The following is a 26436-nucleotide window of genomic DNA, read 5'->3' on the forward strand; positions in this document are numbered from 1 at the left end:
AATATTAAAGTCTGTTGTACATAATACGCTCCAGTAATTTTGAGAAGCGAGGTAAGGCGGAGATAGGTCTGTAATTTGAAACATTTGTTTCATCGCCAGATTTTAAAATTGGAGTGAATATGGCAACTTAAGTTTTTTTGGCACAACACCTAGTTTTAATGAAAAGTCAAAAATATGAAAAAATGACGATTCATTGATGTCGAAAATTGATTTAAGGTTGATAACCATATTCACGTTAATTTTGTCAATTTATTTAATAATATTCGTTATTGTAGTGTAGTTATTGGTTTTTTTCAACAACTTTGCATAGTTTTTGGTTTTTCAAACAAGTTTTTTTAGTTTAATTTCATTTTTATATGTTTGGTATTCTGATTTATTCTCCTCCGGCTAATTGCCATATAGAGGCCACATACCAAGGCCTGCGCAGCCGAGTTTAGCTCAATAAAGAGCATCATAATTCATTGGATTGTATAATAAGATTCTAATCAATATTTTCTGAGTTCAAAAGTACAATATGGAGTTCTCATTGATCTGTCGCGTTAAGATTGTAGAATTCGAGGGGGGATTTATTTAGGGTTATGCTATTAGTAATTAAGAATATTGAAAAGTGATGTGTTAAATCAGTTTTGATTATACCCATTCCTAAACTGTTTTTATAAAAAACTGTTAGTAACTAGTAATTATTTCAATGCACAACGACTCACAATCTGTTTCATTAACATTGAGGTTATTACGTAAAATAAAATTGATTTGTGGACAAAAGTACATACACCACTATTTAAAAATATTTCCACGACAAATTTTTCTTCGCAAATTCTTTGTAAGTTTACCTATCTAATGATTTTATCTTCGTATTTTTTATTATTTTTTTATTACTGTGTTTTACTAAACTTTATGTTATTGTTTTTGTAATTTTACTTTATTATAATATTACGTCTTTATATTATGTCATTATATTATACTCGATATTAAAAAGCACTGTAAAGGGCCTCATGATGAGATCTTCTAGAAGTCCTGCCGCTAAATTTGTAATATGTATTTTTAATGTTTTCTGTTGGCAAAGAAAAAAAAATGTTATCATCACTGGCATTACACATTTATATTAAATAAAAAATTGTCTTCCATTTTGAAAAGTGTAATTTAAATTAATTAATAAAACAAAGTAATATATAAAAAGCAGAATAAAATTGTAGTTTATATAAATATTTGACGGAGATAATATTTTACTTTTGTTAGCATTAAATACCATTAAAAATAACCGGATATTTAAGGGAGTATCTGGTTTTTTACGAAATTTTTTTTAAAAGATAGTTTGTTCGAAAGGTACCGCGATGAGTTTTAATTAATTGAAACCATTAGTCAAACCGATATTACTTTTTAAAAATATTACAGACGCATAATTAGAGTCTCGTGAGATTAAACTGAAAACACTTTTGAAGTATAATTTATCTATATAAATTATAATATAACTTATTTATATAAATTATAACGGCTGCTTTACAAAAATATAAAACAGCCGTGATGTAGTGGTTAAACTTTTTTTATCAGAACTGGAGGTTCCGAAGCCATCTCTGACCATATGTCCCAGTGGGCACGGTACGTTTTTAAAACGTTTTTTAGACGTTTTTATAAGGTTTAAACCTAATAAAAACGTCCAAAGAACGTTTTAAAAACGTACTGTGCCCACTGGGGTGCAACATTGGTAAGAAAGGTGGCGTGAACCTCTTGGTTAAATGCTATTCCGCGGTGCTCTGTAATAAGTTCATTAGGAATTCTCGGAGTACCTAAATAACTTGACTCAAAAAATTAAAAAATCAAAATAATGCAAAAAAATCAAGAAAATATTAAAGTAAGTACCTTGGTACAACTTGTATATTTGTATGGAATGATTAAGAAATTATTTGAAATCGATCAATGTTTAAAGAACTACTATAAGTAGAGTTAAAATTAACGCGGTGAGAACTAAAAATAAAGATGATTTAAATTGCAAAAACGCTGAACGTGGACATCGGTCATTAAAGCCAATCAACTTTCAATCAAAATCAAACAACAAGCTTTACAAATGAAAAACTTATTAAAAAAAAAAACTTTCGGACGTGGTCCAAACTCCAAAAACTTATGTCTATACTTATGTCAAATAAAGGTGATTTGCAAAAAGTTATGATGATTGGAGCCTGGGAACAAAAAGACCTAAAATTTTCGCTGCAACTGTCCCAAACAAGAGAGAAACAAACTGATCAAATATTTTTTTTACTATTATAAAAATGAATACTATTATGAAAAGAAATATTATCTAAGATGAATAAAAAAATACTATTATGAAAACAAATTTAAACACATTGACAAATTCTAAATTTTATACAATAATCTCTCGGCGTTAAAAATTATGACAATACAAGTTTTATAAGGTCATAATTTGACCATACAAATTTCATGAAATCATAGTTTCTGAGCGCTAAAAGATTATTTTACGAAATGTAGAATTTATCGATGTATATAAGTTTATTTAAGAAAAAATATTTTATCAACTTGTTGCTCTCTCGTTTGGGGCAGTTACGGTCAAAAGTTTAGGGCTTTTTTGTTCCCAGACTTCAATCATCGCAATTTTTTTTTTTTAATATTTTCATTTGACATATGTATATATTAATTTGTAGGGTTTGTTTCATGTCTGGAAGTTATCTGAAACAACAAAAATGCTGGAAGTTATATGAAACATCAAAAATCCGCCTCTGCGATTGTGCAAAAGGATTAACATCTCTAATATTTTTCAAAGTAAAAGATAAATTATTTCAAGTAACTATATAGAGAGTGTTTTAAAAACATTTATTATAAGTGACATCAAAAAACTATATTTCAATTTTTATTATTTTTTTATTTTATTTATTTATATTAGGTGCCTCAAGAAGTCCTTACGCCCTTATCACAGAGCATTGCGGTAGAGCATTTGAAAGGAAACTCATGCCTCCTTCCTTAATAATGTTATAAAACTTTCCAGAGATGGCGTTGAACCACGGATCTTTAGCTTTTAACTTTCCAGAGATGGCGTTGAACCACGGGTCTTTAGCTTTTAAGGCAAGTCCGCCAACTACTGCGCTATAGCTGCTCAAAATAGTTCCGGTTGACTAAGCGCGACCCGGACTAACCACTGGACGATCTTTTCAATACGCACCCGTCTTACCAGCTACCGACTGTGAATCAAGCCAAGGCATTCAAGACTCCGTACGTTGAAGACTCGGACCTAATCACTCTTCAAAAATGACAATTATATTTTCTACTGACTAAAAAATTAAATTTATTCATTCTGAAATTAAAAAAAAGAAGAAAGCAAAAGATATTAATGGACTTATCCAAGATATAAAAGATAAATGGAGAAGCATCCCTCAAGAACTTCTACACAATAAAGATAGTAAAATTAAAAACTTTTAGAATTCCGTTTTTGTTTTTTTTATAATTTAAGGTACTCCAAGAAGTCCTTATGGTCTTATCGTAGAGCACCGCGTAAGAGCATTTGAAACGAAGTTTACACCTCCTTACTTACCGATGTTATAAAACTTACCCAGAGGGTGGCGTTGACAACGGATCTCTAGCTTCTAAAGCAAGCGTGCCAACCACTGCGCTACGGCTGCTCAGTTTTTAAAACTGGATTTCCTTGATTAATCGACCGACCAGAAAAAAAAAAGCTCAGCGTCTTTGATTGATTTTTTTTTTTTTTTTTGAAATATTTGACTCTGTATGTGACGCAAGTTTATCTGTAATTGAAAAATTCAATAGTCATCTAATGTTTTTAACTCTTAAAAGATACTCTTTTTTAAGTTTATGGAGCATTTATTCACCAAGGAGTTTTTCCTGAACAATTAAAAATTGCTAAGGTTTTCCCAATTTAAATCTAATGTATATAATATATTATGTACATTAGATAGTACAATTAGATATCTACATTAGATAGAACATTAGATGTACAATAAATTATACAATTATCTTTATTCTAATAATTTTTCTATTATTAGAATGAAGATAAGTATACCCTTAAAACTTATAATTATAATACGAACTTATAATACCAACCCTTTGGTAGAACCAAGTTTAATCAGTTTTGTATTACATACCGTGCACCATATCTTTGAATCAAATTGTTTTGTCCAATTTCGATACGCCTTTTACCTTTCCCATTTTCAAATATAAACTGAAAAATTTCGATGGATGATGTAGTCAGGTACTTTTAATTGTAACTATGTATTTTTTTAAGAACTTTTATTGTAATATACGTCGAAAAACACGTTTTATTTTGTTGATTATGTAATGTTGTAAGATCAGTGCAATCTTTATTTAGAAAACTGTTTTAATTTGTGAAAGTAATTTATTTACTATAACAACAACAAATGTAAACTAAAAAAAAATGTCTGGTCTAAAGTTTTAAACTTATCTATGATAATAAACGTCATCAAATTGAATATTTAAGGATGACAAAAGCTAAGAATTAAAAAAACACTGGTTTTTAAAAATGTTCCAATTCAATGTCACATGACTGCATGCTTTATTGAAAAATTAACGAAGAAAGAAAAATTTCATAAATATGTTATTAGAATTTAGGTAAAAATAACGATTTCAAAGTTAAAAAGACTCATAAGCTTCTTATAAGTTTTAAAATAAAAAAATTGATTTGGCCTTTTAGAATTTAAAAAAAAGAAGTACAGCTTTTTTTTAGATAAAGGTGTTGACATTATGATAGTAATTGACTTTAACCGATCTAAAATACTAAATCTCACAGGCTACACTTTTGGTACAGGCTAAAGGTTGAATTAGTGTTTTCACAAAAAAATGCTGTGTTTGTTAATGTAGGACACCGACGCTTCATTACCGATCAAATGTAATGTTTACAATATAAGAAAAAACTATTTTTGTTCATTTTCATATTGTTAAAATATCTTTCTCTCTCTTTTATTAAATTATATTCTTGTGATTTGTTTTATATTTTATACTAAAGAGAACATTGTATAAAAATATATTATTATTTCATATGGGTGTAAAAATTAAAAACACGTTGTCACAACACAAGGATTGCGGCGCCAGTTTTTATCTAGTTTGATATACTTTAATTTATAATGTATTATTTTAAATTTCAAATGAAGTGTGTGAGAAAAAGGGGGAAAGCAGAGCTGATTTATGCAACTCAAGTCCTACAGATGATGGTATAAAAAAATAAACATAAATATTGGTGTTGTAACGTTTACCATTCGCCTAGTATTAGACTACTGATTTTTAAATTTTTGTTAGAAAATGCTTTTAAAAAAATTTTAATTTAATTTACATTAACAAAATTTAGTTTATAAATTTTGCTAATGTAAATTATTCTTTGTTGGTTGAGATAATTTAAATGGTTCCTTGTTATTAAAATTAGTGATCTGAATCGTAAACTATACTATGCAGCATTTGATTGGTTGAAATGTATGTCTGTTTTGCAGCCGTGGCGCAGTGCTTAGAGTTCTAGCTCAGAACCAAGAGGTTTGAGGTTCAATGCCGGCTCTAGCCCAATAAGCAAATTGTTAAGGAAGGAGACGTGAAATTCCTAGTTTAATGCTCTTCCGCGGTGCTCTGTGATAAGACCGTAAGGTGAAGCACGTTAATAAATAATTTTTACATTAGTAATGACAGGACTTCTAGAAGATTATGAGGATCTTGTCATGAAGCCCTTTACAATATTTGGTAATTTTTTATAAAAATACAAAGCCTGTAGTGAAATGGTAATACAATTTTATGTAAAAATATTTAAAAACCAAGATAAAACGTTAAAAAGCCAAGATGAAATGTTAAACCAAATAATATACAAAGCAAAAAAAGAAAAATTAAAAATAAATCAAGATATTTTCAATTCAAAATATAATTTTTTTATGTTTCTGTTTAAATAAAGCAAAATTCAGTTGGGTGGAAAAAATCAAAATTTGGTAAGACTGTTTTGTTCCTGAGATAAGGACCTCGGTAAGAAACAAAAAAACTGGTCTTTGCTTTTACGGCGAACAGGGGCAATAAGATTGTTATTAATTCGAAGATTTTATTCGTTTTTAGGTTTTAAAGACATTTAGTCGATTTACCTTTAAAACATTGATTTCTGTTGTTGTTTCGTATGAAAAAAACGATTTTTAAAATTTATTGCGCGAGCTGCGTGTTTTTAATGAAGATAAAGAGTTTTTAGCTTTATATATATATATATATATATATATATCTATATATATATATATATATATATATATATATATATTTGTATTTCTTGAGCAACGTAATAGCAATAAATGCAAACATTTTTAAGAAAAACACGACATTTTTTAATCTTGACATGTTTCGTAGTTAACATACTAGATTTTCAAAAGATAAAATTACAATTTAAAACTCTGGATATAAACAGCGTTACCACTCAAGTTTTTGAGAAAACCCCAGTTTTCTCATCCCAAAAACTCCAGAAATACCCATATTATGTAAACAGTATTAAGTCATCATAAAAAAGATTTTTTTTTTCACAATTTATTTGCCCGTAATGACCGTAGGTAAAGGAGGCACTATTAGCAATAGACCTAAGCCCAAAAATATTATTAACTAAAATTATACTACGGTATACTAAATTAACTACAACAACTAAATTAACTTACTAAACAAATAAAGAAACTTTATTACAGTTATTTACCATTTACTTAATGGTAAATAACTGTAATAAAGTTTCTTCACTAACTTTTTTTTTTACTTACAAAAGTAAGTTAATTTTTATCAAAACGTAAATTACATAGGTAATTTTAAACCTTTTATGTAAATTTTCATTTCCGTTTAAGTAAATAATTTTTTTGAAATGACTTTTACTTTATAATGTAAGTTTTTTTACTTGCAAAAGTAAGTTATGTAAAAGAAGATTACATCAAAAAGTAATTAACTTTCACATGTAAAAGTAAGTCACATGAAAAACCTGTTTACTTTTACATTTAAAAGTTAATTACTTTTGAAAATTACATTACTTAATATAAAAGTTGCTCAAACTGTAATTTACATTTACTTATAAAAGTAACTAATTAAAAAAAAATTATATTAAAAAGTAACTTGCATATGAAAGTAAATTACATAAAAGTAATATGCTACCAAATGTAAATTAAATTTACTAATAAGATAATATTTTTTAAGTAGGAACAAATATTTATTAAAAATAAATTATATAAAATAAAATTTAAATTACATAAGCTTACATTTTATATAATTTGTAAAGTAAATTAAAAGTAATTTAAATAAAGTAAGTAAATAAATTAACTTATACTTTACAATAACTTTGACAGGATCTTGTACAAAAGTAATGCAAAAAAGTAAAACTTTAAGGCACTAACATTTAGTTTACCGCAACATTTGATTTTTTGGCTTTAGGTATTTCTTCCCTATAAAGTTTGAAAATATCAATAATAGGCTTCTGCCCATGATTAAAACCCTCTCTAGTTCCGGTTTATGATAGTTTTAGCTATAATAAACATTCTCTGAACTAAACCGTCTCAAAAATATTCAATCTGTGGCCAACCATTCGAAAGGTCTTGAATTTAGACAAAGCTACAAACAAACAAGGCAGTTAGCAGTAGGCGCATATACCCACGGCAAACTCAAGGGTAGTTTATTTGAAAAGAAAATAATTGGCATAACTGTCAGTTCTTTTTTACAAGTTTTTTGTCTAAATGTATTTATCATTTAAAAACTAAGGAGAGGAATTTTAAACCTGTCCTGAATAATGGGGGCTATAACACCATGCCTTGAAGATTAAGGAGCCCCGAACTTTTCAAGAGGACGCTTTATTTTTGTAAAGATTTTTGCCACTTTGATACGAAAAAAGTCCACCTGTTCAAGAATATCCTTTGACTCTTTTTTTTTTTTTTTGATTTTTTTTTTGTTATTTAGGTGCCCCAAGAAGACCTAACGGTCTTGTAACAGGGCACCGCGGAAGTGCATTTAACACGGAAGTTCGCGCCTCCTTCTTGACCGTAACGCGAAAATATGTCCAGAGTTTGTTTCGAACTTGGATCTCCTGCTTACAAAGCAAGCGCTATAATCACTGTGCCACAGCCGCAAAAAGTTATTTGTTAAAAATGCTGTTCATTAATTAATTCTAATTGGTTTGGTGAAAAAAATAATCGCTGCATTTTCAAATTATGAAACCTTTTTACATTGCTTTTGACGTGGTATAATATCACGCAATACTAGTATTTAAATCAATTTAAAATTAAATCTTGTATTTTGTATAACTTATATTTCCGTGGATAATATTTCTTTAAACCATTTTATTTAAATGTCAAAAAAAATAAAATTATTCAAAATTTCTGTTATTTATGCAATATTTCGTCTGTTTTAGTATGTTAAAAAGATTTAAGATTTAAGATTAAAGAGAAAAAGATTTCTTTTTTTCTAAATATAACATACTAAAACAGGAGAATTTTTTAGATATATTCCCAAAAAATACAAAACTATAATTATAAACTAAAATAAACATATTAAACTCAAACTTCAGAAAAACACCCCAGTGGGCACCGGACCAAAAAAAGACGTCTTTCGGACGTTCAAAAGACGTCTTTTGAATGTTCAAAAGAATGTTCAATTTTTAATGACAAGTTTTTAATGACAAGTTTTTAATGATTTTATTATGTATGGATATTTAGGGGCTTGGCAATAAGACTATTTTTGTCTTCTTCTTGCGCCCGCCATTCGTACGTTTTACAAAAGAAAAGTAATAATGTGTAACGGCAAATTTAGAAAAATAAAAAATTATAAAAATTAAAAATCAACTTCTGCATTAAAGAGTGTCATTATGTAATTTAAAAAAAAAAAAAATCAAGACGAAATTAAATTTGAAAAAAAATTGATTTGATAATTATCAAATTAATAATAATAAAAATAAGAATAATTTAAACAGTATTATAATATTTTTTGAAAAATACAAATGATCTTGTTGACTAAAGTCACTTATAAAAACTTAATTTTCTTCGTTATTCTTCGACAAATTTTAAGTCCGTGTCATTTGATTACTTATTCACGACAAAAGAGTTAAATTAACTTTTGCTCCGAACTTTTGAATGAGGAACAGGATTTGATTGTCAGACGAACTTTTAACTTAATGAAAGATATTATTTTAAATCTAATTAATTAATTGGGGAAGTTGCTCAAAATTTATATGGTCATAGTTTTTGAACACTAAGAGATTATTGCATGACATTAGAGACTTGTTAATGAACTTAAATTTAGTTTAAAATGTTAAAAAAATGTATATATAAATGTTATAAACTAATCGTTCTCACACTAATTGCTTGAAAGGGAAGTTAACATTTTAAGGGTTTATTGTTAACAGATATGTGATAGGAATCTGGTTGTTTTAATATTGTGATTTGCATTTATTTTTGTTAGTTTTTTACTTTAAATTTTTGAAAATTTAAAGTAAGAAAAAGTCATCAAAATTTACTGAAAAAAAAAAAAACTTGATGTTATTTCATCTGTATGATAAAATAACATCAAGACACTTTTCTTCACAATCGACCATATAATTTTAAATTTGAAAGTGTGCTTTTTTGAACCATCTTACTAAATTCGCTATATTAAATAAATTAAAATAAGCGGTTGTTGCGGTTATGAAAAGTTATAAATTTTTTTCAAGTTTATTACTTTTACTTTTTTAACTTTAATTTTTTTTTTAATTAATCTTGATGTTATTTACATCAGTTATTAAAAAGTTTTTTTTAAAAGACTGTCTAGTTTATTGTTCTTACTTTGGAAATGGCTCTGCATTTTGCAATTTTACTCTAAGGCTTTTTATTTTGGCTTCTTTTATTCAGCGTGGTTGTTGTTAAAAACCAATCTTACCAAAATGAAAGTTATTTCTAGAAATGACTAACTAGAATAATTGTTAGATAATAAATTATTTTATGAATAGCCAGAGCCGTAACCACAATATTTAAATTGGGGGGGGGGGGCCCTGGGGTTTCTTCGATTGAAAAATAAGGGGGGAGAGTTATGATCAAGAACAAATTTGAAAATAATAACTTATAATAACTAAAACAAACCTTTTAAAATTAGTTTTTAGGGACACTTATTGCAGAGTTCAGAGAAGTAACTTAAAAAGTTTAATGACCATCTAAAACCATATACTTTTAAATATCTATAAGTTATATTAAAAAAAGTCAAAGATAAAAGAGTCAAACATTGTATATCTTGACAACATAATTAACGGAATTGACCAAAAAGGTTTATTCGTGTTTGACATTTATTTATAAGTTTATTCGCAATTTCGGCTAAATCAGTTTTATCAACTGCTTCTTTGTGAGTATGAAGAATCAGCAAATTGTTCAGACGGAAATTTGTTGTTGTTGATCTAAGATAGATTTCAACTCTTTTCAAAGCGGAGAAAGACCTTTCACTAAGAAAATTAGTAGCTGGCATGACAAGAATCAGCTTTGCAATCTTTACAACTTCTGTAAGTAAAGCCTTTTTGGAGTGATTTAAACTCTTTAGAAACAAGATAAGATCTTTGATAGTAAATTTTTTGGTGTCGTAATCAAGTGATTTTACAATGCTTGGGAGAAGGGCAGTATATGTTTTAGCTAAGGATGAATTGGTTTATATCTTGGTTGTAAAAACAACCAAGATATAAACCAATATTATAGACTCGAGAAGAACATCCTGAAGATCGATATAAATTTTATAATCAGGTTGATCAAATCTCTGTTTGATAAAGTTAATTACAAGATCGAAACATTCAAAATACAATTGGCGGTAACGTTCTTTTGGTGAATCGTGGTAATGATAAGTTTTTTGTGTGTTAAGGGTTTTTTTGTAAATAATCTGGCATTTTTCTATTTCTTTGAAGTTTAGGACCAAGCTGGATTTTCCATTTCATAGAACGTTCCCAAAACAACTCGTAAATTTAAATAATTTAAATAAAAAAATGATAACGACGTTATTGACAATCGAATTGTGATGTGTAAAAACCTCACGTGCATTACAATAAATACTACATTTTTTGCAACAAAATGTAGGTTTTCGCAGCTTTTAAGTTTATGTCAAGAAAATTAATGCTATAGAAATAAAGTCATTCAATATACTTTACAATAGGTTTCTTATAAAAAAAAATATATTTTTAAAAATTATTAGGGGGGCCTAAGCCCCCCTGGCCCCCCTGGCGGTTACGGCTCTGATAGCTATTAATAAATTAAAAAAAAAACTCAATTTTCGTTTTTGTTAGATTGGTTGTTACGACCTGGGCTAACCAGGGCCGTCCCAAACGGGGGTGAAGAGAGTATCCCCCCCCCCCCTCCATCAAGCTGTTATATATGCATTTGAGTTAGCACATTTGTACATTTAGCATTTCAGCTAGCAAGTTTTGAAGTATAGTTGGCAAATATCAAATATCGAGGACCTTTTTTTGTGTATGTGTGTGTCTTTAGTTGGCAAAAAACACATACGACATCCCCCCCCCCTCCTTTGCAATGAGAGATCTCTTCGGAACGGCCCTGACAACAACCACATTGAAAAAGAGAAGCGAAAAGCAGCAGCAAGCTACATATATGTCCGGCTCCTTTACGGTAAGTTTTTATCAGAGCCGCTAACCTATTTCCTCCCGACAAAAAAAATTAACACTAAAACTAATAAATCATAAAAATGTCTTTTCAAAGCTTTTTTGCAAAAAACCTTTCTTTCTAAAAAGTTATAAACCCCAGTTTAAAAAAAATATATATATATATTAGAGAAAAAAAATAAGGGTACGACCCCCCTTGCTCAGGAAACAAATTTAAATTGCATGTTCATCGGGATTACACAAATGCTGTCAAGATAAACTAAAATCAAAGTAAAGTCTGAAGGATAAAGTAAAATCAAAAAATAAAAAAAGAGATTCAAAAAAGTGGAGTTCTCCAATTGGCTGTGAAAACAATTTTAAGATGTACTTTTGTTAAATTTACACAAATGCTGGAAGTTTCAGAGCTCTAACTTGTCTGGAAGGTAGTGAAAAATCAATCGCAAGATTCCGGGACAACTGATAGCCGACAAACATTTTATGAAGTCAAACTAACGTTTTAAAAAAATTTACAAGTTTATTCTAAAGCACTATTTTAATTGAATAAGATTTTATTTTTCTAATCATTCTTGTGCGGGTTGAACTCCAACACAACAAAAAGAAGGTTATTAGGGTGCCCACAACCTATAGTAGAAGATTGAACACCTTTCCTTACCATCTTTTTCAGTTTAAATGACTTATAACTTTTTGAAAACTGTTTTAGTCGATGTGCTTGCGGATACTAAAAATGTTGTATTGCGTCATATTATCATAACAAAATACTTGATTAAAAAGACAAATACAAAGAAAAAAATTGCAGAAAAAGCGCGCTCTAACAAACAGTGACTTAGTCAAGGTTTACACAGCATGAATTATCCATAGCTTAGAAATTATGCCTCTTTCCCCCCCCCCCCTCCGCCAAATTTTCATTATGGCCACTAACCTATATCTGCTCACTAGAAAAAAAGAAATAAAAATCAATGATTATTTAGCAGCCTCTTTTAGCACTCAGGCAGCAGGGAGCCCGTCTCTACACTACTGGTATACATGTTGGCTATATTTGCCCCTAATTATAATAGAACTACCCTTTATGATATAGGTGAAAAAAATTCCCTTCCCGATGCCCCACCACAAACACTGTCCACATACATCAGAGTATTACCTGTGTATTACCCAGAAGTGCCCTCAAACAGGCAATGGATTTGAATACGCTACCTATCTCAAAATTGATGTTAAATCAGGATGAAATGACTGCTCTTTGAGAAAGTAAATAATAAAACTCACATTTTACTTACTTACTAAGTAAAGTATAAAATTTCAAAGAAAAAAATTACTTTTATTTGTAAATGTAAATAACAATTTTTTTCAAATTACTTTTATGTAAGCTGTTTTTGCTAATTAGTTACTTTTACACGTAAAAGTAATTTGTTGCTATGATGTAGTTATATTTAGTATAAAACTAAAATAAAACCAAAAAAACAAATCGAATTAAAATCAAAGACTAAGAAATCGTTTAACAATTAAAGGTTTATTAAATAAAGTTTAGAATTCAAATATGAAACTTCAAATATTCTTGTTAAAATAACTGTTGATTAAAGATGATTGGGCAAACCGACAATCAAATATAAACCTTATTTTATTAACAAAAACCCCAAAAAAGAAATTTACCTAGATTTGGCAATATTTTGCACAAAAAAAAAGGAAATAAAAAATAGAGAGAGCTTGACAGGCGTAAGAAAACCCAGATCTTGTGAAAAAAGCCCAGATGTGGCAACACTGGGTATAAATATATATATCTACTGTAGCGTATTTATAAGCATTTGCTTACTTTTTTGCTTATCTAAATCGATACGGCTTTTTTAGAAAAAGAAGAAAAAAACGAAGAATAGTGAATGAAAAGATTGCTGACCTGTGTCAAACCATCAGTCTATGTAGCAGCACTCCGCCGCGAGTCAGGCTATTTGTCAGTTGATGTAAGTACTGAAGCCCCCGGTACCAGGCTCTTTCAGTATGACGTCATACTGCTCACCTAAATCAGCAGTATAAAATATATACTTATTGGTTCTTTTGTGTGCCTTTTATCATACTACTAAGTACGTCTAAGACACTAAACAATCTGAAATTTGAGTTTGTTAAGTTTACTTTGGTTAACAAATATCGTTAAAAAAAAAGGAACATTTATCATTATTGCAATGGTTTGGTTAATTAAAAATATAATAATACTAGTTATATTACTGAAAGCAAGCATAGAAAGAAATTTACTCTCCTGCTGGGTAATACAAACTTTTTTTCTGAGAGATTTCCAGCAGGTACAGAACGTTTGTTGGACGTATTGAGAACATTGTACAGACTTGTAACGTCTATAAGACGTTCTATAGACGTCTGTGCCCGCTAGAAACCGCAATCCTCAAATTAGTTATAAGTACAAAAATGGTTCTTAAATCTTTTTTATATGACGAGTTAGTAGTTTTGTCCAGTAAAAGTGAATTCTGGCCCACTGTGCACGGGAGGAAACGTTTATTAATTTTCGGAAATTTTTCCCACTCACCTCAAGCTTGTTAAGACCCCCTCCCCGGTCCTCCTTTATTAATTTTAACTTTATATTAACAAAAAAACTACATCTCAAAACTATATATTTAAAATAACGAAATAAACGAAAGCCTAATTTTTAAGAAATCAAATTTTAAGAGATTTCTTATAGATCGACGATTTTTAAAGCCTGATTACACTGAAAGTTTTATGCTAGGCATAGTATAAACAAACTTATATAAGCATATTAAATCCTATTGAAATTATGATGAAATAGCTATTCAAAAATGCGCATTTGACTGCAAGTCACACTAGAATCAAATTATTTTATTCGTGTTCTGTAAAAAAATTCCCACCCACTATTTATTAAGACCCCCATACCATTTTCAGTTCAGATCTGATAAACGAGGATTTATCAGTTCTGAACTGAAAATCCCCCCCCCCCCCCTTTTCTTCTTTTTGTATTAAGCACGCGAGAGTACAACCAATGAAATTGCCTTCTTTTGGAGAATAACTTTCAGGCTTCAGGCTTTACAAATTGTTGTTGCTTTGGATTTCTTGCTTCCTTGCTTTCCTCTTTGATTATATCTTTTGATTTTTCAACTTTAAGTTCAACAATACAGCCTAAAGAAAAAAAAAATTTCTCACCTTGTCTTTCTGTTTTTAATTGTTAAACTTTCAATTTCTCTAGTTTTTAACTTAGTAACACGTTCTGATAAATTTTTTTAAGTATGTTTATATATAAGTATTTATGTTTGTATATAAGTATTTGTGTTTGTATATAGGTATTTATGTTTGTATATAAGTATTTATGTTTGCATATAGGTATTTATGTATGTAGATAGGTATTAATGTTCGTATATAAGTTTTATATTTGTATAGAAGTATTGATTTTCACTTAATGTTTGTATATAGTAAATAGTAAAGGTAATCTTTTTCTGCTAATTTAATTTTGCCGGTTTAACTATAATTTACTTTATTTCTGTCTAAGATTAATAATTAGAAAATATATAAAATTATAATACAAAATAAGTATACAAAATAACAATCAAAATTAACGGATACTTTTAATGGAATCTAAGGAAAGTACGTAAACACTGCATAGTGGTAAAAACCAATGAATGTTAATGTTATGAAAATGAATATTATGAAAAATAATGTTCTGAAAATAAATCTTATAAAAAATGTCTAGAAAAGTCAAGTTCTAAAGAAGTGCATCCATAAAGTACGTATGCAGTAAAGCCACTGATTTTACTTTGTACACACCTGCATGATTTTAACACTACCTCTCTCCTTCTGCATATGCATGCATTATTTATTAAAAAATTTCTCTCTTTTTCCAAAGCATAAATTTTTTTAAATATTAAAAACAAAAAAACTTTTAGTTAATTTGACATTTCTCGGTTTTATAATATAATATTGATTTTTTAAACTCGCAAAATTCAATGCTTTGGTTAAAAAAAAAGGAATCAAATTTTAGGAGAGATAAAGAACGAGTAATAGTCAAACCACGTATGTACTCGCTGTATTCAGCTACCCACTCCTCTTTCTTCCTCGTACGCATTCGTACATGTTTGGGCAATCCAACTCATCCTATACCTGCGTACGTACTTTATGGATGACACCAAAGTACTTTTCAAAATTTCTTTAAATTTTTTTGTAAAAAACATATTTGTGTGTTGTCAGTATACAAAATAAAAACACTAAAAACCACAAAAATTCAAGTCTTGGACATATTTGTGCCATCTTATTTTTAGATAATATACATTATAACTTAATATACATTATAATTAGGTAATATACATTATAACTTTTATTTTATAACTTTTTCCTAACTTGCAACTAGTGTCTCGTTTATATCAAGAATAATTTTCTGGATAGTTCTGTCTCAAAAAAGTGATTTTTATTTACATTTATCATATTAGAAAAAAGTTAACCCTCTCAACTTAGTAAAAATTCTGAAAAACAATGACAAATAAAGTTAAATTACAAATTAAATGACAAATTGCTAAATGAAGTTACCTCTATCATCTTTTTTATTCATCAGCAAGTCTTAACAAGTTATTTTTTTAATAAGCTACTTTCATCTGCAACAGTTTTTGTTTAGATCTAAGATTGACAGCAGATAAAATCAGTAGGCCCAGCTACATGAAAATGGTAACATTTTTAACTTGTTATGTTCGAAAACAAAAATGGGAGCATTTTTTAACAATCTTATTTTTCAATTATCATTTGAATGCATTATTGGAAACCAGTGCCCCTGGCTTCTAATTATGCAAAACTTTAGTTACAAGTAAGTTATCGGTTAGTTCATTATTTTTCAACCAACGACCTGTGGGACATGTTTTCTGATTATCCTGATTTTTACTTATCCTTATCTGCAAAATGTAGATAGTTTAAATTTCAGACTTTCAAGTGTGAAGATTTTTCAAGTGTGAAATGTGAAGATAGCATTTTTCAAGTGTGAAGTGTGAAGATAGCTTTTTAAGCACAATACAGTGACCCCCTCCGCCTTGATTTATGAATAATAAAAATAGACTAATTTTAAACCTTATAACATTTCAACAAGTCTCTACTTTTTCTAGAACTATTTTCTTGACAATTCTGACATTAAAACAACTGTTTTTATTAATTTATTGATTTGATAAAAAGCAAAAATACACTGTAAAAGTAGCCTAGATTTGCCTTATAGCAAATGGGGCTATATTTACAGGTAAGATTTCTGATTAGCTATTATTGTATGCAATAAATGGGAAAAGTATAAACAGCTTGTTACAGTTTAGAACTCAAATATATCTAAAAAATATATAGATAATTTGCCTAAAAAGTCCAATTTGAAGCCATTTTGAGATGTTTGTAAATTTTTCTAACACTTTATATTGATCTACGATTAACAGCAAGACCAGTAGACCCAAATATCTAATAATGGAATAACTATCTATTAAATATACCTCCCCAAGGCCCCAGAAAGGCTTTGTAGAGGTACATTAGAAAAAAAAACAAAAAAACTTCAAGACTATAATCTAAATTGACACAACCATGGTTGAGCCAAGTATTGGGAATCAATGCATAAAATGTCCTAATTATTCATTGAGAGTCATATGAGAAAAGCCTCAATTCAGCAGAAGTGCCTAATTTTATTTAGGTTGATTGGGTTAAACTTAAAAAGGTTAGTCAAATAAAAACATCAAGGGTCACTAATATGATTTATGGAGGCTTAAGATATACTTTAAAAAGTGTCTTCTTATGAACGAGTGTAAAATTAAACCTTATGAGGCAAAGACAAGAAGGAAACATAAGCTCCAACAAAACGAACTACAACAAACAACCCTCAATAAATTAATTATTAAAAAATGCTGCCATTTTTAGGGTGAACATAAGAAATTAAAAAGGTTTTCATTATTAGATAGTTGGGCCTAATAGTCTTATATGCTGTTAATTGTAAATCAAAATAATGTATTAGCAGAATTAACAAGCATCTCAAAATCTCAAAATTGTGATCTTGGGAAAAAAAATTTTTTGATAGTGCTTTGCAAATTGAGCTAATAACATATCATAAATATATTTTTCCGAAATTGCATAAAATGATTTTTCTTAAGTAGTCCCAGGCCCCTTATTTATTAAACTACACTGGTTTCCGATAGAACAAAAAAACTGAAACTTAAATTATAGTTTTTAAAGGAAATTGTTTAAAAAATCAAATAAATCGCTTATTCTCAGCAAATTATGGAATGCAATTCTCAGCAAATACGGTATACAATTCTCAGCAAATATAGTATGCAATGATAAAGATTGCAAGGGAAGAAGAAATTACAATTTAAGCACTGATATTTGATTTAAGCTATATACAATTTATTTTTTCAATATTTAATTGAAAAAATAAATTTCATATAGGTAATTTAGAGTTAATCCTTTAACTCTAAAAAAATAAAAGTTATTATATTTAAATCCTTTCAAACAAAAATAAATAAGCAATTAAATTTCAGATTAAGCAAGCAGAAAATAAATCCAGTTAACTCTATTAAATATCTTGGAACCAAAATAGACTCTAATTTATCTTTTGCATAGAATCTTTAAGACTTAGCATCAAAACTTAGCATATTGAACAGCATATTATCTAAAATACATAATTTTGTTAACTGTGAAACTTTCCTTATTATATATCATTTTATTTTTCCAGATACACTCGCCAAGTTTGGGATAGGTTAGATAATCTAAGTTACATAATCTAAGTTAGATAATCTAAGCAGCTTGCAAGACTAACTCATCTTCAAAAATAGTGATGTGTTGGGTACCCAGTTTGGACCCGGAATCAGCCATTTTTTTGCAGTACCAGCACTCGGTATCTTAAAAGAAATTTTTAATAAACATTTACCTTATATGCTGTAACTATATGTTTAATTGGTACTTTGAACTGTGTTGAAATATTATTAACAGGATTGCTTTTAGTTTTAACTTCAACCAAACTTCTTGATATAAGTCTAAGAGTGTTATAGAGTCAATAACCACAAAGCTCTTTTCACTCAATATATACATGTCTTACTTTTTTTATTTTATTCACCCTACAGTTAAGGTCTACTCTTTTTTTTTTTTTTTTTGCAATTCTCTGTCTCTCTTAATCTTTTATTTTCCGTAACATGACTTTTGATTAATTAGCCCATATAGAAGAGATTATTTAGCAAAAAATTACAAAAAAATATAAATTATATATATGACCACAATTATAAAACGAAAATTAGTTAGCCGAAACAGTTTTTTTTGAAGCTGATAGAGTTAATTTTAATTCTAAGCTCTCTTGATGATTTTGACATTAATGACGTAAGACGGCAAGTAAGTGTTCATCCATATAGTACGTATGCTCAGATGCGGGAAGGGGGGTCTGCAAATGGTATAAATGATGTGGGGGCAGGGTCAATTATAAAAGTAAGGACACACTAAGAATATCATAAAATGTTGAGTAGGTTATGTTAAAAGCGTAGGGAGGTGGAGTGTACTCAAAAAAGCATATATCAACTGCGGGGAAGAGGGGGAGGTTGAAATAAAAGTGTACATATCTTATGGACAACCCCTTATTCCAAATATAAACATATTATTAAATATTATTTAATATTAAGAAACTTGATATATTTAGGCAAACTTAATAAGCGTAAATTAACCAGCATTATTTTGTGAAAAAACAATTCAGCACAAGAGATTTCTCAAGCTTTTATTCCAACTGTTTAATATGGACTTAGTGCTGGGTACCCGGACCTGGTTTTTTCTTCCGAGTACCTGGAATCGGGGACTCAGCAAACTCGTTCGGGCACATCTCTATTCAAAAACAAACTCTGAATTTATTTTATTTCCAAAATACTAATTCAAACTGTAGCATACTCTACTCTTACCTAAAGTCCTCAAATTGTATAATTTTATCAAATTGCTTATTTGTTTAGAACCATTCATACAATATATTAGAAAATATAATACAATATGTATTTTATTTTACAATATTAGAAAAAATCACACAATATGTATTTTTAAAATTATATATATGTATAAAAATATATACATGTGTGTAAATATAAATGCACGTGTAAATATATATATATGTGTGTAAATATATATACGTGTGTCAATATATGGTCAGTATATAAGGGAAATGCACTAAGTCCATTTTTGGCAGTATGGAGTTATTTATACCACTATTTAGTATTTTAAATTCTCTATCATTTGATATACCACACAAATTTAATAAATCAGTTATTAATGAGTTATTAAGTTTTTTTTAGTTCAACTATTACACAAAAACTTATTATTTCAACTATTACACAAAAACTTATTTGTTCATTATCTCAAAATAATGTTTTTGGACTTAGTGCATTTCCCTTGTCTACCGACAATATGTAAGTTAAGTTAGTGTATTTTACAAACAAAGTGCTCAATGTTCTTAAAGAACAGAGCAATAATAAATTAGAAAAAAAAACAAAAACTTATCTAAATATCTTCTACAATGCTTTACCTTCAGCAGGTTCATCAGGAAGAATGTCTAAATATCAAAAAATTCAAATTACAGAAAAAATATTTCACAGGAAGTTGGGAATTGTTATAATTGATTTTATAAAAACTGTAGTTATGTAGCAACCAGAAAGTTAGATTAGCTACATTATTTTTCAAAAAATTAATTCTAAAAAAGAATTTTCTAAAATTAGGATAATTTTAGTTTGGTCATTTGTTTTTCTAATTTTTTAAAAGGTATTTATTTTCATGCCTGCATTTATAAACTTTAGATTTTTAGTTTAGTAAATTTGTTTGATCCATATAGTAATCACTTCAATGTTTTATTGCAAATATAGCATACAATTTTTGGAAACATTATTATAGACAAGTGCAGCTTTTAGAAAATTATAAAAAAACTAATGATGAGTTATTGTATACCAATATAAATTCAAATTATTATCTTATTTTAAAAGATATTTTAATCATGTTATTTAATGCCTCTTGTAGTTCAATTTATGGATGTAAGTTATGGTACCTTCTGTGAAAAGACTCATACTATTGCCTATGTGTCACATATAGTAATGCACTTTGCTTGATATTAAATAAACCACCATGAACAGTGCTGTGAAGCATGGTGCCCATTCGCCTAATGTTGTTATTCGTAAGCAACAATATTCATGATTGCTACTGTTGCAGAATAGTGAGAACCTTATCATATAAGCTTTTGTTAACTCTTATAGGTTCTTGAAGTCTCCATTGATAATTAAATGGAGAGCTGAGTTGAATTTATTACATTTTAATTATTTTTTTTTACTTTAGGTTTTGTTTATATTCAAGTGAGTTATTTTTTATTTTTTTGATCTAGTTTTATTTTACCAATTGTATATTCATTATCTTGGGTCAATTGTATATTTATTATTCTGGGCATTATTGACAAGCCTTAAGCCTGGTAATAAATTTGATTGATATATACATATATATATATATATATATATATATATATATATATATATATATATATATATATATATATATATATATATATATATATATATATATATATATATATATATATATATATATATATATATATATATATATATATATATATATATATATATATATATATATATATATATATATATATATATATATATATATATATATATATATATATATATATATATATATATATATATATATATATATATATATATATAATTTACTGCTTTTAAAACTTAAGTTCGCTGGAATTAAAATTTATAAAAAAAAAACAATAAAACAACCGTAACCCGCGAATTAAGACGTCTCTTTTCAGACAACGGTCAAAATATTACAAAAAATTTTTGTCGTTGTAACTCTCAGTAAGGACTTCTCCATGGCTCTTTTTTATGTAAATGACGTCAAATTTTTGTTAAACCGTTTATAACTAGACGTTACAAGAGCATCATATCAACGTTAAAATATGTCTCGCTGCGACATTTTATTATATATTGGGTAAAATAGATGTTTACAATAATTATGTTTCTTACAGCAAACAAGAAAGAAATCCCAGCAACTCATGTTGAAGAAAATCATCTGAAAGACGTTCTTAAAAGAGTCGATAGTCTAAGACACCACGGTCAACTTGGATTTTGCGATGTTATACTTAGACTTGACGGACATGAATTCTCTGCTCACAAGATTATACTAGCTTCGTGTTCTGATTATTTCTATGCAATGTTTAATGGTAATATGAAAGAAAGTAAAGAAAAAATAATAGAAATTAACAGTGTCAGCTTAGATGTAATGAAATTAGTTCTGAACTTTATATATACAGGAAGTATACAGTTAAGCAACGATAATGTTGAAGATGTTTTACAAGCAGCAAATTTAATGCTAATAAAGTCTTTAAAAGACGTTTGCTGCAGATTCCTTGAAACTCTTTTAACTGTTAATAATTGTCTTGGAATGCAAAAATTTTCCGAGTCTTACGCATGTGAAAATCTCTTTAGTATTACAACTAATTTTATTCATGAAAATTTTGGTTATGTAATGGATTGTGACGAATTTCTTCAAATGCAAGCCGCTCAATTAGAACCAATCCTTGCAAGTGATGAGTTAAGAGTACTTAATGAAGAACATGTTTATGAAGCTTTGATAAGATGGATAAAGTATGACATAAAGATAAGAAAACTTTATTTTTTAAACCTATTATCGTTAATTCGGTTACCTTTAGTATCACCCGATTACCTAGTTGATCGAGTTGAAACAGAACCTTTAATCAACGAGTTTCCTAAATGTAAAGAACTTTTGTTAGAAGCTCATCATTATATGCTACTTCCAAATCGAAAAATAGGCAGTTTAAATTCGAGAACGCGACCAAGAAAATACGAAAACGGTAATGAAATTTTAGTGGCATGCGGTGGAAATGGAGAGCCTTCATCAAATTCTACAGGTACAAATTCTACTTGGTTATACCAAGATTGTTGTTGTTATTCTCTTTAAAACTTGAAAATTTGTGTGTGTATGCCATCTTTTTATAATATAAATAAGTAAATTTAAAATACATTAGGGGTCGTCCATAAAGAACGTCGTTCAGAATTTAAATACAAACCAGAAGTAGAAGTTTATTAGCTCCCTTCCGTGGAGGTTTTACTTAAAGATAAGGCGCCATAATACTTTAAAAATCTCTGCGCCCAAGAGCTAGTATTCTCCAACTTCTTGCCATTAGTTAAACTTAGCGTGACGTCCTTTATGGATGACCCCTTAAAACTAATTAAAGTATAGTTACAATAACGACAATAGATAATTTTATATATAGTTGTAATAAATAAAAATCATCAGCTGAGTATAGGCATCTATAACCTAGACGTTTGTCAGATACTTTTGTGTGGCATTTACGGTAAGTAATAAGCTGTGGTAACTGCAATGATTAAAATTTGTTAAGCAGTTTTTTAAATTTTTTAAATGATATTGCTTTGATACCATTATTTGGTAAAGCATTCCAGTCATTGATTACACGGTTTTTGAAAAATTAATGTCTAACTTTGCAGTGTAAACTTTTTTCCAAATGTCAGTGTCTCTTGATAAAAGCGTGTATTTTAAAATTCCAAGCATGATATTCACTTTGTTTGTTATTGAAAACAAGCAATTTCTTGCATTGCTAAACACATTTCAGATTTTCAGAGATTAGAGTTCCAAGATCTTATTAGAAATTTGTGACTTCTAAAAACTACATTGTTAATCGTGTCGTCGTCTTTGATTTTCTCCGTAAATAATCAAATTTTATTTTCTAGAGTTAACATGCAAAAAAAAAAAAAAAAAAATTGCGCGTTAATTGCAATTTTACATATTTTTACATATAACTTTATTGGCTAGGTTTTTAACTTTATAGGTTTGCGTCTATTTAACAATCTTGTCGAGATCGGATGGTAAGCTTGCTCATCTGCGTACATTTTGCAAATGGTTGATTTGACATGAATTGGCAGTTAAAGTTAAGCTGCAATAAAAAAAGTTTAACCGAATGACCTTTCTGAAACTGCCTCTTTTAGCAACAAAACTCTGTGCATTTTTTTCACGGAGCCTTTACTGAATGGAACCAACTTTATGGTTTTGTGTGGCTAGGATAAATATATAGTTATATAAAATATAAATATATAAAATGTTTTACTCTATAATTCTACTCCATAATATCACGTTTTGCTCTATAATTTCATACCAAATCTTATTCACTAATGAAACATTATTCTTTTATACATTTGTTTATGATATATACTATATGTTTTTATCTATCATACATTTGTTTTATATTATTTTTATTATTCTACTTAGTAACATTAAGTAGGGGAAGTACGTGTACCTAGGGCCTCCCCACTTTATTTGAAAACTATAAAGTTCTAAGTTATGTTTCTCAGTCAAATGATTAGGTATAAAGTTTTTTATTTTTTAATACTATTTTGATTCTCAGAGAACGTTGCTACGGCACATTATAATCGGAAAATAAACCCAACGTTATTTTAACTTTTCTAATAGCAAGTAGAAAAGTAAGAATAAAAACTATAAAGTATTTATGTAACAAATAAGTAATGTAAATATAGCGTAGTACGCTATAGCGTACTACGCTATATATTACATAAGTACTGTGTTCTCACAGTACTTAAATACGCTAAGCGTACTTAAGTACTGTGAGAACACAGTACTTAATACCGCTATATATACATTACTTAATAGTTATATACATACTTTATAGTTTTTATTCTTATTTTTTTACTTGCTAGTTTAAAACCATATAGACGATGAGTTTAATTTATATCTTTATTTTCTTTAATTTTAGTGATTAAATTTAAGATTATTAATTCAACTTTTTAAAACAATCTCTTTCCATTAAAATAAATTATAATTTAACATACATTTGTTTTAAAACTTTCCACTCTAAAAGAAATAACGAAAGTAAGAATAATAAATTAAAAAGTATATAAATGTTATACCAATGTTTAATAAACTTGAAATAAATTAAAAAATAGTTAATGAAAACTTAATAGTGCTATAAAAAACTTTTTATAATTTTAAATATTGTATTTTAGTATTTACTTACCACATGGTTAAAAACTATTGGAATGAACTTCCCAGAATGGTACCTGAGCGTGGGTATCATGGGCTAGCCACAATTAACGGAGAGATGTTTGTTGTTGGTGGTATAACCACTACACGCACAGAAGGAAGAGAAAGTACAATTGAAATGTTGGATACTGGTGCAAATTTTTTTATCTTTATATTCAAGTTGTTTAGTTTTTAGAATAATTTTTAAACTTTACTTCATAAATATTTTAAGTAAAAAAATATGATATGGAGCAAGCGATATGGGTGAGCGTAGCATCATTGCATGCGAGACGAAGCAAAATGTCAGTCATTGAATGTGCTGGTAATATCTACGCTATTGGTGGTTTCGATGGAGCTCAAACTCTGAATTCTGTAGAATGCTACTGTCCAATTACTGATAGGTAAAACAAAAATAGATTCATAAAAAAATTATAAAAGCATAACTGAAGTTTAATAAAAATTGTTAAAAATAAAAGTAAAGTAAGCGTTTAATAGAATTAAAACATTTTTTAAAGATGGAAGTTTGTATCTCCAATGATCACTCATCGTCGTTGTACATGTGCAGTTTCTTGCGGAAACTTTATATTTGTGGTAGGCGGTCACGACGGCGCTCAAATACTTAATACTATAGAAACTTATGATGTTGAGAGGTAAGCTACTTTTATAAAAGGCGTCAATTTTTAGCCTAATAAATATCGCTATAATAACTAATAAACGTTCAACCTTAAAAATAAAGTGGAGAAAAAAAAGGGTCATCAATTTTTTATAGTATTAGTGTGATACTTTGCCTCAACTTCATTTCTTCTGCATCATTCTTAACTTAAATAAAGTTTTTTTACTCAAATACTTAATTTAAATCAATACAAATCATTTGCCTTCTTATACAAAAATTAAACCATTTTAAATTAAATAAAACCGTTTGATTATTTATTGCATTCTCATTATTTATTGCAAGCCCAAATAATTTGTTAAAATATTTGCATTATCACCACTTACTCCTTAATTGAATAACAGTAGAATTAATAATTAATCAGAGTAATTATATCGTTATTTATATTGATAGTAAAATAAAAAAGTTTATATCATAAAGTATGCAGGCGTAAATATTTTTTTTAGAGACGTTTGGTCAAACACTGAGATTGCACCAATGACTGATCGCCGATCATTTCCTTGTGCAGTTAATATAAACGATGAGATATATGTAATGGGAGGTTATGATGGACACGATACACTACGATCATGCGAGTTTTTTAGTATCTCAGGTAATGAATGGGTCAGTATAGAACCAATGAGCGTTGCAAGATCTAACGCAGGAGCAATTTTTATGAATCGCAAAATTTATGTAGTTGGTGGATGGGATGGCGTCAGTCTTAACTCAGTCGAATACTATGACTTAGTAACTCATGAGTGGGTCCGTATCTCTAGTTTACCTAGACCAGCAACAGGTATAAGATGTGGCATACTAATCAATCCGACGCTGAATGAACAAAAACCCAGACAAAAAAGTAACAAGGCGAATTCCTGTTTGATATCATAATGAATTTCTTTTTTCTTTTTATATATATATAAAACTATATATACATTATACAAATCACTTTGTAAAAAACATTTTATTAAGGAACAAGATTTTGCTATTACCACGTGTAATATTCTTACAAATACAAAAGACATTATCTTGAAATTAATAATTACCTTATCTCGAAGTTAATAATTACCTTATCTCGAAGTTAATAATTAAACATATATAGCATTTTTATAATTGTGACTAACCCACCACAATTTGAAATTTAGTTTTACTA

At 28.3% G+C, this 26436-nt stretch overlaps 1 protein-coding gene and 1 long non-coding RNA gene across 3 annotated transcripts in view; one reads left to right on the forward strand and one right to left on the reverse strand.

Annotated features, from left to right (window-relative positions):
- The window catches only part of LOC136072149 (kelch-like protein 12), a 31437-nt gene extending 5163 nt beyond the window's left edge, over positions 1-26274 (forward strand). For both annotated transcript variants that reach the window (XM_065820767.1, XM_065820766.1), the window contains 5 exons: positions 21591-22493; positions 24622-24789; positions 24870-25038; positions 25153-25287; positions 25754-26274. In XM_065820767.1, the coding sequence (XP_065676839.1) occupies positions 21776-22493; positions 24622-24789; positions 24870-25038; positions 25153-25287; positions 25754-26174 (1611 nt within the window). In that variant the 5' untranslated portion in view covers positions 21591-21775 and the 3' untranslated portion in view covers positions 26175-26274. The remainder of the gene's footprint in view (positions 1-21590; positions 22494-24621; positions 24790-24869; positions 25039-25152; positions 25288-25753) is intronic.
- Positions 14579-21434, reverse strand: LOC136092478 (uncharacterized). Its single transcript, XR_010644406.1, has 3 exons — positions 21343-21434; positions 20079-20105; positions 14579-14704 (listed from the first exon to the last, which is right to left on the reverse strand). It is a non-coding gene; the product is annotated as an uncharacterized LOC136092478 (long non-coding RNA).
- Positions 26275-26436: the final 162 nt, after the last annotated feature.

Source organism: Hydra vulgaris, chromosome 15 (assembly GCF_038396675.1).
Source record: "Hydra vulgaris chromosome 15, alternate assembly HydraT2T_AEP".
In the NCBI taxonomy this organism is placed as follows: domain Eukaryota; kingdom Metazoa; phylum Cnidaria; class Hydrozoa; order Anthoathecata; family Hydridae; genus Hydra; species Hydra vulgaris.